Source organism: Mytilus galloprovincialis, chromosome 2 (assembly GCF_965363235.1).
Source record: "Mytilus galloprovincialis chromosome 2, xbMytGall1.hap1.1, whole genome shotgun sequence".
In the NCBI taxonomy this organism is placed as follows: Eukaryota; Metazoa; Mollusca; class Bivalvia; order Mytilida; family Mytilidae; genus Mytilus; species Mytilus galloprovincialis.
In genome coordinates, this window is record NC_134839.1 from 5,338,553 (window position 1) to 5,354,193 (window position 15,641).

General features: G+C 31.6%; 2 protein-coding genes across 3 annotated transcripts in view; both read left to right on the plus strand.

Moving 5' to 3' along the window:
• The window catches only part of LOC143062724 (uncharacterized), a 141,895-nt gene that overhangs the window by 85,685 nt on the left and 40,569 nt on the right, over nt 1–15,641 (plus strand). The gene's annotated exons all lie outside the window — the stretch shown is intronic.
• Nucleotides 2,843–7,601, plus strand: LOC143061923 (uncharacterized). Its single transcript, XM_076233787.1, has 2 exons — nt 2,843–3,119; nt 6,167–7,601. The coding sequence occupies exon 2, from the start codon at nt 6,168–6,170 to the stop codon at nt 7,599–7,601; it is 1,434 nt and encodes a 477-aa protein (XP_076089902.1). The 5' UTR covers nt 2,843–3,119; nt 6,167.

Here is a 15,641-nt window from a genome sequence, read left to right on the forward strand (position 1 = left end):
CCAATAATATTGAGCGATGGCTCATTTATTTTCCTACTTTATATAGTCTTTGGGGGACTATTTTGTATAATCATAACCCTCATATAACTGGCATAATAAGTAAACTTCTTACTTTGAAGCGACAAGATGGTGGTCTAATTTCAATCGCCGACACCCTGCGTGATGACGTAGATTCCCCCCTTGTATACTGTATGTCATCTCAAGATGAGATATGCACTGTTGTAATAGAATTTTTTTGTAACTTATTTTCAAACATTAATTGCTATGATAGTTTATTGATAGTGGAAAACAGCACTGAATTCTTCAATGTTAATTTAAGGTTTTACTGAAAATCTACAGAAAAGAAAATTGTAACTTATGTTTGTCTGGTAGAGTTAATAGTGAAAAGTATCTAGATCTCTTCTAGACGATAATTATTACTGTACTATGCCATTTGTACAATGTAATATTGGAAAATAATTTCTTGATTTGTATTTGACAGGACTGATAAATCATATCCTAGTGTATACATATAACACATTCAGTTTCCTGCAGCTTAAAATCATTCTAAGAGTATACTAAAGTATTTATCACGTATTAATATAGATAAACTCATCATTTATACCAGGATTACAATTATGTACACCAGACATGCGTTTTTCAAAAGACTCATCGGTATTAACGCTCGAATAAAAGGTTTACAAAAACCAACTAAAGAACGAAGAGTAAGTTTCGCATTAAAAGTTTAAAAAATATAAGCAGTGTTTTCTCAAATTGTCATGCCATATATTTGAAAACAAACAAATTACTCCTCGAATATGAGATACTGCTAGTAATACTAGTATAAATGATGAGTTTATTTATATAAATACGTGATAAATACTTTAGTATACACTTAGAATGATATCTTTCAAATATTGATATCACATACTTTTTTAATATATATGAAGTCTGTATTGATTCTGAAGTTTTTATATTATTTATTTGATCTACAGATTTTTTTTTAATAGTCTTTTAATTTAAAACAAATGTGAGAATCATATATTAGTGTTGTTCAGTTTTTAAGAAAGATCATTTAACTTAATAGATTGATAAGTAATTAATCACCTTCTTAAACAAAAACAAAAAAATGTGTCACTGTGAAAAAATCTTCTTAGACAGTTCATTTAGAATTTAAAATCACTGCACACAATCATTTTGTCAAATTAGTATACACAAAAGGATAATAGAAATAAAATTTAACAGCTGTAAAAACAAACAGCAATTAATCAGATTGAAATGTCCAGGGGCAATGCAAATATTACATGTATTTTATCTAATTAGCAAAATATTGCTAATATTTAGGCTTTATATACATTGTTTGTACTAAAAATTATTTTTAATATTGTGACAAGCACACTTATTCATATTTTTTAAGTAGCAAAAATATTTTTAATTCATTAACATGTATAATTTCTTTATTTTTATTATGTTTAATTTAATTTCTGAGAAGTCAAAATACCCCTTGATGTATTGGCAAGCTAATAGGAACAAATTCCCTCTCCTATCAATTTGATGATCTTCTAATCATGGAACTTCCATGTTCTGATCAAACAATATCTGCCACATTAGCTCCTGTCGAAAGACCATTTACAATTGCTGTCAAAGTGTTCAGACCAGAGAGATTCAGACTAAATGACAAAAAAATATTTTAAAATAACTAATGATAATCAAATGCAACGCTTAAACTATGCTTACATGAATATTTAACAGATGTATTTAATAGATATACATCTATAATATTGTTAAAAAATATCATGATGAAATGTAATGTGTAATTTAATTAATTACTTTAGTAAAGTAATTGTAATTTAATTAATTACATTTCAAAAACTGTGTAATGTGTAATTAGTGTAATTGATCATTTTTGCAATGTAATGTGTAATTTAAATAATTACATTCCAATGTAATTGACCCCAAGTCTGTCGCTGGCCATGTGTTACCTTTCCACGTATACATTATGTACACAGCCATGTATCACCATCATTGATGGCGATCCGATGGATACATCTGTTGTAGGGTTGTCACTGACTCAGACGTACTTATGTAATATATATATATATATATATATAAAACCAGTCCTTACCAACATATATGTCGTGTACATGTTATTATTTTGTACAGGTTATTACTTGTACAAACATTTTGTACAATTAATTACTTGTATGACGCCATCATACAGGTTATTACTTGTACAAATACAATTGTACATATAATTACTTGTCCAATTTTTATTGAGAAAAAGGTAATAACTTGTACAAATCATTATTCCACCTTGGCCTATTTCCTGACTACAATAAAACTTTCCCTTTAAACAAATAATTTATTAAGTGCATCAGTATAAATTTGAAACATTTTAGATTTTTTGTTATTTGATAAATATGGTAGCAAAGGAGTATGGCCACGAAGTGCCTATATTGGCCCTGTGAAATGACAAAAAAATACAAATAAACAAGGTGGATCCCTTATAGTTAAAACATATCTACTAATATCGGTGTTTGTTATTTAAAAAAAAAATCAGATTTTCATGACATCACTAATGTGACGTAACCCCCGAAATCGAACCGGAACGCTCAAAACATCAAAATTTTCGAAGAATTTCACACTTCTTGGTTAAATTTCGCATTGGCCACAGGACTCGACCGAAGTAATTCTAATCTCATTTTAATTGTTTAACACTTTGAAATCGTTTGCAACATTTATGAGCGTGGTCGAGGCCTGTGGCCACATCGAAAAATAAACTTTTGCAAACAAGCAAATCCGGATTCGACACTGTTATTTCCGATGTACGATAGATTTTGTGGTAAATGTCTAATGAATCTACCACGAACTTATATTAAAATAGAAACAATTTTTATAGTTCATCTTCTTTTTATAATATTTTGAATACATTCTATCATATTTCGTTTTTTTGTTGTTGTGTGTATTGGAATTACATTGCGCATGTTTGTTGCACTTACCAACAGAAATATGGATGAAGGCAGTTTTGCCGGACGGTGACATATTCGGTAATTTTTGTTTTCTCTGACATATACTGTAGACCATTATGTGAATCTTTTCTTGCAACTGAAGTATGCTTTTCTTGGAGATTACATATTGAGGTAAGTCAAAATTAATTTACAGATTTAAATAACTAACAAAATTGGAATAACAAGTTCCGTAGCTTCGTCAACTGCCGACGGAGATTTTTTTCCTGTAGTTACAACGTGTTTTTTATTTTTATTGAAACACAGGACAAATTTGTGGAAAATAAAATGACTAGTAGATAATAAATTAATTAAGAGTTCATTGTGAACAACGTTATTTTAACACTTAAAAGGGATTTTGAAATGTTATGTTTAAGATTGGTCGGCTTTGCTATAAAAAAAAATGGGGCAGCTTTAAATTAAGGCCGAATTTATTCTACGAAAACCATCTTAAAAAGATCCTAATAACTATGCTGAAGCAGTAATATATCTTTACTCATGTATGTTCAAAACAAAAAAAAAAACAAAAACAAACAAAAGCAGACGACTAGCTTCAGTACCGACTTAAGAATTTATGTACCACTTGTTTTCCTCCTTTGGAATGTACGACGACGTGGTGTAATGGTTAGAGCGTTACTCTCAAAAAGTAGAGCGCACCTTAAACGGATATAGACGTGTAATTTTCTGCTCCTGTTATTGGGTTACTATTTCTGGTGGATTTTGATTTAACAAGCCGGAATAAGTAAATGTGACTATCTAACAGTAATGTAAGTTGAAATACTGACATTTTTGAGAATTATACTGTGCGTATTTGTTATTTTGTGAACTTTACTTTTTGCTGTGAAACGTTGAGGTACTTTAAAGGGAAATCATTATGGAAAAATTACCAAAGCCCTTAGTTGCGTTAATTAACAGTGTTATAGATGATTATGAACAATTAACATGGAATTCCAATTACCTTGGTGACAAAATGAGAATTTCATTGGTTTGGACAAGGGGCGATGCAATACATGTAAATAGAGGAATCAAGCATAAGTCCAGATGTAATAGAGACAGAGACAATAAAAGAATGAAAACATTGAAAGAAAGAATAAACAATACAGAAGACGATGTTAATAAGACACTTAACATTAATATCGATAATTCAGAAGTGGAAATGGAATCGGGTGATGATATGCTACACGATGAAACGATAGATCTCCCATCAGTAGCCCCAGCAGAAAAGGTAAACATTACACCTGTAGTGAAAGTTGTTCAGCCGGTTTGTGTATCGCTGGACAAAACAATCAATTTAAAGGACAATGAATTAACGGAAAGTATAGTGTGTGAAGGGTCACGAACTCAACGGAATTTACACACGGATGTTAAGGATAAAGAAAATAAACAAATAGATAAAATAAAAACTATCGCTCCAAAATTTACAATTACAGAGAAGAGTCCGTGTACAGACAGTCATTTTCAGAAAGTTGTGTACAGCCAACGATCAGAGGGAAGTTGTATTATAGGGAAATTAAAAACGAGAGACACGGTAGTTATATGTACTATAGGAAAACGAGGTGAAGTTCGTCATGTAAATTTAGAGACTGATAAAACGGAATATGAAACCGCAATGTCTTACGTCTACAGATTTAGAGACATTAGAAAATCGGACGATGATGAATTAAAGTGTCATGTTCGTGGTATTCCAAGGATTGAAAGATATACAGAGATACACAAACTTTGTTTGTGGTGTTTTGATGAATAAACTGTTTTAGAGAGCGGACAATTAATACATGTTGAATACTTGAAATAATTCTAAAATAATTTTTGTGATGTATCATAATTCTGGTCTGGAAACCAACCGTTTTTTTTTATTAAACAACAAACATTAATTAAAATAGATCATTTGAGTATTTAAACATTTCGCATTTTTTTCTCTCCTTGTAATAGTTGAACTGTTGTTTTTATTATTTTATTTAAGACTAGAAAAAGAAAAAGAAAAAAAAAGGAAATCAATATTAAAGTATAAAAATTCATTTTCAGAGAGTCATTTCAGGATGAAATAAAATAAGGAAATATATAGATTGTACATGTTATATTAGAATATTTTCCATTTCAGAGAAAGGACAATAAGGCCGAGAAAAAAAAGATCCGTGTTTCCGGTAACCCGACCGACCCTGTTTTTTAGCCCCGACCCTAACTTTTTTATTGGATCTTCCAAAAAAAAAAAAAAAATAAAAAATTTATCAACCGACCCTGTTTTTGACACAGGCTTCTGATAGATGACATAATATTTTTTCTCTCTTGCTTTCTCTTGCATAGAAAGCCAGTAAAACATTTTATTAATGTCAAAAGGTATTCCAAATAGGTTAAAATCCATGTCAAAAAAAAAAAAAAAAAAAAAAAAAAAAAAAGAATTCCGACCTACCGACCCTATTTTTCAAAATGATGTTACCGGAAACACATATCTTTTTTTTAGGCCTAATTATCTACATTGTTTTCATTTATGTGTAATTCAAACTGTGATATATATATATATAAATTGTGAATATAATAAAGATAAAAAAAAAAGAGCGTTACTCTTTAGAGTGGCATGACAAAGCTAGTAAGGGTTCGCTGCCCATTGGTATAAAAAGTTTGTTTTTTTTCTTTTTTTTGTATAATATCATTAAACCTAATGCATTACTTTCATTCCTGTGTCAGCTGTGATTGTTTGAATGGATCCACTGATATTTTGTTTTATTTTCTAGTCTTACTGATTAATTGATAACATTTTTTGAAACGTTTCTATTCGGCATTTGATTTTTTTTTAAAAAAGCAATTGTTATCCAACAATTTATTTTTATATAGAACTTGCCTTTCTGATGTGTAATAGAAATTAAACAAGTTAAGATACCTGCATATTCAGTCCCCCATAAATTATCAAATATGATATGATCTATAAATACGGCTGTTTGTAGTGTGACTACTAGTGTCGGTGAGTTAGGACTGGGAACTAAATTATCTTATTACACATTAACTGTTCAAGTTTCATTCCTGAAAATATATGTTTATACACAATAATTGAAAATAAGATGTGTTATAAAATTGTTGCTCTGTTAAATATTGTTGGGTTGCTGTTCATTATCACATGCATCAAATCTCCTGTTCTAAACTGCAATCGTGGTTCGCGTACTAAGATTCATTTCTTCATTTCACTTCAGAATGCCTGGAAGCGGTCCAAAGTATTACCCGTGCGTTCTATGCAATAAAAGGACTAAACCACATGAAAGAAGATCAATCAATAAATCTGTAGCAAAGTATTTGAAGAAGAATTTTTTGATAACATATAAACAAGAAGACAAAATATGCAATACGTGTAGGCACAAATACTATGTTCAGGAAACCAGACAATCCTCTGTTGTACAGCATATATTATCTGACGATGAAGATTATGCTCCACCAGCAAAACGTAGATCTACTGTTTTATCCAGTCCACCATCAGTATCTCTTTCAATACCTTCTACATCAAAAAGCCATTCATACTGTTTCATATGCAAAAAGCCCGGACCAAAGCTAATTGTTGTTCCATCACAAGCAAGATTTTCTGCATTTCTGAAAAAAGAGGTTATAATTCCTGCGGGATGTCGCTGTTGTGCGGGACATTTGACGGAAGATAGTTTTACAGAAGATGCAATAAGTAAAATAAACTGTACCAATGATAATGTCATCCTTAACAGATCTTCAATTATGGATCTTTTGAAGAAGTTAAGATACACAGCATTACAAAATGAACAATCAAGAATTGACTTTGATACAGATAAAGTTTTATCTGACTCTGACTTTATTAATTTAACCGGTATAAATAAGGACAACTTTAATGATCTTCATCCCTACATCAAAAATACAGTAAGAAATACACCTACACGAAGCACAAGAACTTCTCTTGGAATTTTCCTTTTTAAATTAAAATCTAGAATTTCAAATAAAGTGCTATCTACCATTTTCAACATATCAAGATCAAGTTTACGCCGAGCCATTTCATGTGTCAGACAAGCTTTAGTTAATAATTTCGTACCTGAAAATTTGGGTTTTAAACACATCAGCCATGATGATGTCGTTAATATGCACACACGACCTCTAGCTCAGACTTTATTTGGGGATGGAACAAACACACAGGCTATCTTAGTGCTTGATTGCACCTTTATGTATATCCAAAAAAGCGGAAATTTTCATTCTCAAAGACGGTCATATAGCTTACACAAGGGACGACCGCTGGTTAAACCAATGGTAGTTGTTACTACTACAGGGTACTTTGTGACTGTTCTGGGACCATACTTGGCCGACTGCAAAAATAATGATGCAGCAATCCTCAAACATATGTTTAATACAAATGTAGAAGATATCAAAGAATGGGTACAAGACGATGATATATTTGTCGTTGACAGAGGATTCAGGGACTCATTTGAGCTTCTTGATGATTTGGGGATAAAGGCACAGATGCCAAGCTTTTTAATGAAAGGCCAAAAACAGATGACAACAGATGAAGCCAATGCAAGTAGATTAGTTACTAAGGTTTGTACCCCTACAACCAAAAACTGTAGTATAATTCTCAAAACTAATTTTGAAACTGCGTCACTTTATATAGTATCATGTTAAGATATTTTTATCGCTACACAGAAAATGCTCTTATTCGTACGAAGCACACCCTACATTAAATATGCCCATTGTTACTGCTAAGACTATGACTATTGTGCCACTAATAAAAATAAAGAAAAGTAACTTATAGAACTGCGTAGTTTTTTGTTTTCCCCTATGAATAGTTTTTTACACATAAATATCAATTAAACAAACCAAATCGATAAAAAGGTAGCACACCTTCCATAAACGTTTTATATTCTGCACACGTGACGGTATTGTTGTTACTGTTCGCAAAAATGACAATGTATATAACATAATTGACATTGACAAACATAGTTTTAATTGCAACCGATTATAAATTTCAGACCTTATGTTTAGAGCTATTTTTCTAATGCATGTTGGTCAAAGGTTTGGTTGGATTTCTTGCTTTTATCGTATAAATGTTTTACTCAAGCATCCAATAGCATTATATAAACTGAAGCCCTACCTATGTATTATTTGCAATTGCAAAACTTTATTACAATGTTTGAGCAAACAGTTATTTAAACACAGCAAGCAAGCCAACCAAACCTTTAAACTACATGCTTTAGGAAAATAGCCCTAAATTACTATTTTTCTCATTTTAGGTCCGTTGGGTAGTAGAATCTGCTAATGCAAGAATCAAGAGATGGAAGTATTTGAGCCATGTTTTATCAAATAAACAAGTTCCATATATCGGAGATTATGTTTGCATTGTATGTGGAATATCAAATAAATATTTACCGCCGTTGTCTCCAGGTAAACATTCTCACTAAGATAGCTCGTATTGATAACTGTGGTAATTAAGTATATGTATATCATGAAATCATAAATAGTGATCAAATCGAATTTGCGATATTTTAAAGACACATTTTTTTCACTAGGAAATTCGCACTGAGAGCTGTCATTTTCCACTTGTATTTTTAGGAAAATGTACAAAGAAAAAAAAACTTTCTCTAAAAAGTATTAATCACTTTTCCCTAACTATTCACTAGAAAGCAAATTAACCAAACAAGCAATCTGAACAAAATCTATAAGACAAATGATAAATAATACCACATGATAATATAAAACATTAATTATTATTGTTCTTTTGCATATAGATATAGGAAGATGTGGTATGAGTGCTAATGAGACAACTCTCCATACTGCGACTAAGAGTTGGTAATTTTTGTTTCATTTGGTAAACTTGTAAATAGTTGTCTCATTGGAAATCACAACACACTTTTTTTGTATATTTGATCAAAAAATTGTGAAACTATTTATTTGTATTATAATTGAAATTTTCTTGTTTAAATAGGATGTGACAATGAAGAAGCATTGGCTGCAAAAATGCTCTATCTGTCGAAAAGAGTAAATACACTGAAACAGAGGGTTGAAGAAGAAAATTTGGAGAGGCGTAAGACAATCTGGAAAGAGCCAGATAATCATACTTTTGAGCGTATGTGAAAGTTGGCCTACTCGGACAAAAAATAGTGCATTTGATGTCATTGTTTACTTAAACTACCCAACAAATTTGCAGAAATGAAACTTTTGATGAAAGAAAAATATATTAAGACCATTTTGAGCCCAAATTTACTTGTCTATCAATGAGTTGACATTAAAAATTGAGGGTTAATGCGCTCCATAGTATACTAATTAAAGATTTCAAGAAAACCAGGGGTTATTTTTAATTTTTAGTGGTACATCAGTTCGGAAGGTCTCTTCTTTCTTATATGGCTTTAAAGGTTGAAAATTGGCATAAAGAAAAGTGATACCTGTACGATTCATGACATACCTGGTTTTTAAGAGGTTAAACTTATTATAAAATAAAAAATTTAGAAAGCTATGAAAATTGCAAAATTTGGTTGAACAGATAGGGACTTTTAATTGGTGGTGTGACACCTTTAACGATAAAAAGTTTTTACTTGAAATTATAACGAATGTGCATTTTTCAAATATGCTTTCATGATATACATTTCGATATATTTTAGTTTTATTTAAACATTTCTCAAGTAAATACCTGAAATTCATATTTCAATACTCGAAACATAACAAACCAGAGATAATTTCATCCGATATCTAATTTAATAAGGTGTTCCTTAGTTTACAGAAGGCCCCAAAGCGAAGATTGGATGCAACAAACATTTGTGAAATCTTTCCTTTTTTTCGTTCAAATGTATAATCAGAAAGATATGGAAATAATCAACTTGCCAGCATGAATTCAAACAGAAAACACGTAATCTACAATTTTGATATATTTGATAACACTCTAGAAGCAGAGCACACATTAGGTCGTTATTTTTCTTCTTTGAACTGTCATTTCGGGCCTTTTATTTCTGACTATGAGGTTTTTGCTTTGCTCACTGTTAAAGGCCGTACGGTGACACATGGTTGTTAATATGATGATTAATTTCAATGTCATTTAGTCTCTTGCATGAGGGAAGGACGCATTATAATGAAACTCTATAGTAACTATTAGTTTTTACAACTATTTCTTGAACCCAAGTGTAATCTATATAACTTTATCAAAAAGAAAAGTATGTTCACTTACACCTTTTTGATATACTTGGATTTCAATTGTTCAACTGTTATTTAAAATTCAATGGCGACTTGGATTGTATTTTCCGAGTTTGTGTTTATATGAACCTTAATTGGAGAGCCATGCCAGGACTGTTGTTTATTTTCTGATAAAACAACATGTTTGATATGGTTGTCTCACTGAGAATACTTTGAGAAAATTAACTACATGTTTTTTATTACGTTGATAAATATTTATGAGAAGATTGATTAATCACCACAGCCTTTACTGCAATAAATGTTTAAATTAGAAGATTTTGTTGCTTTGAATATTAAACATGCAGTTATCGTTATAATTAGTTTAGTACTATATGTTTATGAATGGAAGTTTATGCGAATAAAAAAACATGATTTTATGCTTACCAAGACATTTTCCATAGGTGCATAATTAATACACCCCGTTAGTTCCAAAACACTTAATAGTGATGGATTCAACTTTTCCATAGACATAGCAAAAAACGGTTTTAAACAAGAAGTAAAAATCTTATTTTTTTTAAAGTTAGAAATAGTATTAGCGAACAAAAACAGGCCAAAGACGGCTGTTCTGTGAAACGACAAAACAACCGGAAATGCAGGATAAAAGTAAACAGATTTCAAAATTCTATCCAAATGAGTTAATTAGTTATTAATTTATGCAACAACAGGAGAGGTTACCAAGATATCCCCCCTCCAATATAAAAATCTACACACATTTGTATTCTAATGTACATATTATACAAGTAAGACTTAAACATAAATTATACATTATTCCATCTTAAGTTAAATAATCTTTTATGTAACTTCAAGTTGCATAAATGAGCGAGTATCAAGTTCGTTCCTTTGTTCACTATTATTTCAAAATATTCATCTCGATGAAGTGTTACGAATCTATGTTGATAAAACTGTGCAGTGTTTTGGATATAATAGGTGCACAACTTTTTATAAACTGGGAATGTTTGAACTCCAACACTGGAATTTAGGATTGGAATTTTGACAATACCGACTTCAACAATGAGAAAAATCCATACCGTAACGTCGGCTTTTCAAACCCACCAACAAGAAAAATACAGAATAATTGAAATTAAAGAACCTTGCGGTCTAAATTATGACAAAACATTTTTTTAAAAGATGTGACACTACAGGCTCCAGACGGAACAGGTACATATAGTCAAAGAGAATGTGGCGGGTTGAATCTGTTTATAGACGCCAACTCTCCTCTAACATGGGACATTGCTGCTACAGTACAAGACAAGAACAAACAATAATCAAAGAACTGAATATCGGATGTCCGCAAGTTCTTCTGATTGGTCACATGCACTTGTCTCAGAAAAAAATCAAATTTCTATACCTGAAAGTGATGTTAATGTACAGAGACATATTTTTTTCCTAGACAAATTCGTATGTGGATGATGAATAAACGACAGTGAATTCAACTTAACCGTTATAACTATCATATTTTAGTGATACGCTTCAGTATACTGTGGTTTGTTGTTATAAATTATATTAATATTTGTAAATAACAGTTACATGTATATATAATTTTCATCCATTTGTATATCATTCTACTCTACTATTCTGATAAACACACAGTTTGTAGGGTATTCATACATCCATAAAAACAAGAAAAGATCTGAGAGTAGTACTCGTAGTTACTGATAATTAGTTCATAGCCAATAGCAACCAATACAAAAAAAAAATGTATTTAAGACTAATAACATTTTAAATAAATAAAGAAATTTCATGAATTAATTGGTAACTCTAATCTCAAAAATATCTGCAAAGAATATATAGACTTCCTGTCTCAACGACCATTATACCAATATACATAAACAGGGAGGTGACAGATATCAAACAAAATTGGAAAAATCTTTATCGATTACCCCTTGGTACACTTTCAGACACTTCAGCTTACTGGAGGGTTTGGATGGGGTTAAATGATTAAAGAATAATTCCCTTAAAATGAAGATTAGAGAATAACGGGCCAAAAAAATGAAGATTAGAGAAAAAAAAAGGGTTAATTTTTTGAAGATTAGAGAAAAAAGGGGTTATTTTTTTGAAGATTAGAGAACAAAGGGGTGAAAATTAAATGTTAACAGAATAACAGACCCCTCCCAATCCAGACCCTCATACTGCGGTCATTGAAACTTAATATATATTATCTTTATTCATAAATAAGTGTCAAACATAAAAACTATTTATATCGTTAATATGTCGTAATTGTAAACAAAATGTGCAGATAAGCAGAAGTTTAAAAAAATGTAAAAATACCACAACTTATTTATTCAACTATATGGGGATTGCATGTACCTATAGATAACATTTTAATCAGATCAGTGAAAAATGAAGCTTAGTTTCATGTACCTGTACACGTTTGAAATGCACCAAACATATGTTTTGTTTGCCTGTGCATTTTGATCTTAGTTATTTTTTTTGCGTTTGTTTTAATAGCTATTTTCAGTTTGCAAAATCATAATAATAGCCGGGTATATTGTTTTAATTTTAGATCGTCCATTAGTTTTTCGGTCATTTTTGTTATTGAATCTAAATCATTTGTTGCATAATTAATTGCAACCTTACTCGGGAATATCGGCAACCGCACATATCATGTATTTTGTTTTGTTGTGGGGATCACGGCATGATTGATCCTTATTTTTATTTGTGTGTGTGGAAAAAAAAAATTCGTACGGGGTGCAGGACATTTGAACGAAATATTGAAATCAACTACTGTATTAAGGAGTGTTTCAAATTAGATTAACTGACACTTGAAAGATTAGGCATTAAGCATCGTGCTGACGCTGTACATTACCAACGATTTAAGAATAAGAGCAGCAGAATATAGCTTTAGAATAGATAATTTAGAACGGGGAATGTTCTAAGTAGACAACAACCCGATCAAAGAGCAGAAAACAGCCCAAGGCAACCAATGGGTACTCAACTCAGCTAGAAAGTCCTATACCCGAAAGTAGGCTTCAGCTGGACCCTTAGCAACCATTTTTCTCGCCACGCTAAACCCCGAAGCATACAAATGAGTATTGTTAGATATGTACATGTCTGACATATGAAACCCAATCACCCAAAAACTTTCCCATTGACCTCAATTTTTCTTTTTATAAACCTTTTACATGTATAAATATAAGCCATTTGTAAAAGTCTTATAAAAATCTTATTTATATTTTAAAAGTTTTTGAGAACTTTAACTTGTCAATGATAAATCTATGAAAAGTCAAGAGAGAACATTTCCCCGCCAAAATTTCGATGGCTTAATATCTCGAAAACAAGCACATTGACCTCTATATTTTTTTTGCTTTTTTGTTTCTTTAAATAATCCCATATCAATATATACTAAAGTTATGGAAAGCTATTAATTTTGAAACTGAGTAGCGAACTTCCCTTAGTGTGCAGTTGAAGACGATTTGTGATACAGATATGATCTTTTCTCTATAAAAAAAAACAAACAAATGTGTATAAACTGACACAATTGTTTCAATCACATTTCTTGCATTGCCATTATGCATTACCATTGCAGTTGCTTGCATTGTCATTGTATTTGCTTTCATTACCAGTACAGTGGCATTATCATTATATTTCCTTGCATTACCATAACAGTTGCCCTGGTTACCATTACATGTACATGCATGTTCATTACAGTTGCCCTCATTACCATTACCTTGCATTACCATAACAGTAGCCATCATTACCCATTACATGTACGCGCATTTCAATCACATTTCTTGCATTAACATTATGCATTACAATTGCAGTTGCTTGCATTGTCATTGTATTTGCTTTTATTACCAGTACAGTTGCATTACCAATAAATTCCCTTGCATTATCATAACAGTTGCCCTGGTTACCATTACATGTACATACATGTCCATTACAGTTGCCCTCGTTACCATTACATTTGCTTGCATTGCCATTACATTTGCTTGCATTACCATAACAGTAGCCATCATTACCTATTACATGTACGCGCCTTTCCATCACATTTCATGCATTACCATCATGCGTTACCATTGCAGTTGCTCGAATTGTCTTTGCATTTGCTTTCATAACCATTACATATACATGAATGTACATTACAGTTGCCTTCATTACCATTACATTTGCTTGCATTGCTTCCCATTACAGTTGCATTACCATTACAGTTGCCCTCATCCCCGTTTCATTTGCTTGCATAACCATTATGCCTTACCATTACAGTTGCTTGCATTGTCATTGAAATTACAGTTGCCCTTATTGCCATTACAGCTACCCCCATTACTACATTGCATTTGCTTGCATTACCATTACAGTATCATAACCATTGCAGTTACCCTCATTACTACTACAGTTGCATTACCATTACATGTGCTTGCATTACCATTACAGTTGCATTACCATTACAGTTGAATTACCATTACGGTTCAAATAAATACCATTACTGTTGACCTCATTTCCATTACATATACACGCATTTCCATTACGTTTGTGCGCGTCCTGGTGTCTTTTGCAGTTCAAATTCATTAAGGTTGCAGGTAAACGCATGTTAGTTTTACCTTTTAAGTCGTTTAATTAATTAATTAATTATCCCTTTTGTTAGTCTTAGTCCACTGTTCTCCAACGATTGGTCATGTCGGTACGTGTTGAATGTTTGAAGCCCACCGCCTTACTAAAAGGAATTTTGTTTACTTTTCCATTCTGGTATTTTCGGAATTGTTCTATCATATACTCTGCTTTCTCTTTCTCACTTTGACTTTACTACTGCTTGTGTATTTGACAACAGAACAAAATCTATTCGGAGAAATATATCATAAGAAACTATTGACAAATACAAGCCATCATAAAATATCATTATAATTACTTTTATTACCGGAGTTATTTATTGAAAGTACGTGTTGTTGAGCTAGGATTGCACAATGTTATATCATTATTATGTCATGATAAGCTAACCATACAATATGCTCACTAGAAATCCCCGACGTAAAGTTGAAAGTACGTGTCGTTGAGCTAGGATTGCACAATGTATCCTCAATGCTCTTCAACTTTGTACTTGTTTGGCTTTCTAAATATTTTGATATGAGCGTCACTGATGAGTCTTATGTAGACGAAACGCGCGTCTGGCGTACAAAATTATAATCCTGGTACCTTTGATAACTATTTACACCACTGGGTCGATGCCACTGCTGGTGAACGTTTCGTCCCCGAGGGTATCACCAGCCCAGTAGTCAACACTTCGGTGTTGACATGAATATCAATAATGTGGTCATTTTTATAAATTTCCTGTTTCCCAAACTTTAAATTTTTGAAAAAAACTAAGGATTTTCTTATTCCAGGCATAGATTACCTTAGCCGTATTTGGCACAACTTTTTGGAATTTTGGATCCTCAATCCTCTTCAACTTTGTACTTGTTTGGCTTTCTAAATATTTTGATATGAGCGTCACTGATGAGTCTTATGTAGACGAAACGCGCGTCTGGCGTACAAAATTATAATCCTGGTACCTTTGATAACTATTTACAC

Coding starts and splice junctions, on each gene's coding strand:
- LOC143061923 (XM_076233787.1), top strand. CDS start 6,168: ATGCCTGGAAGCGGTCCAAAGTATTACCCGTGCGTTCTATGCAATAAA.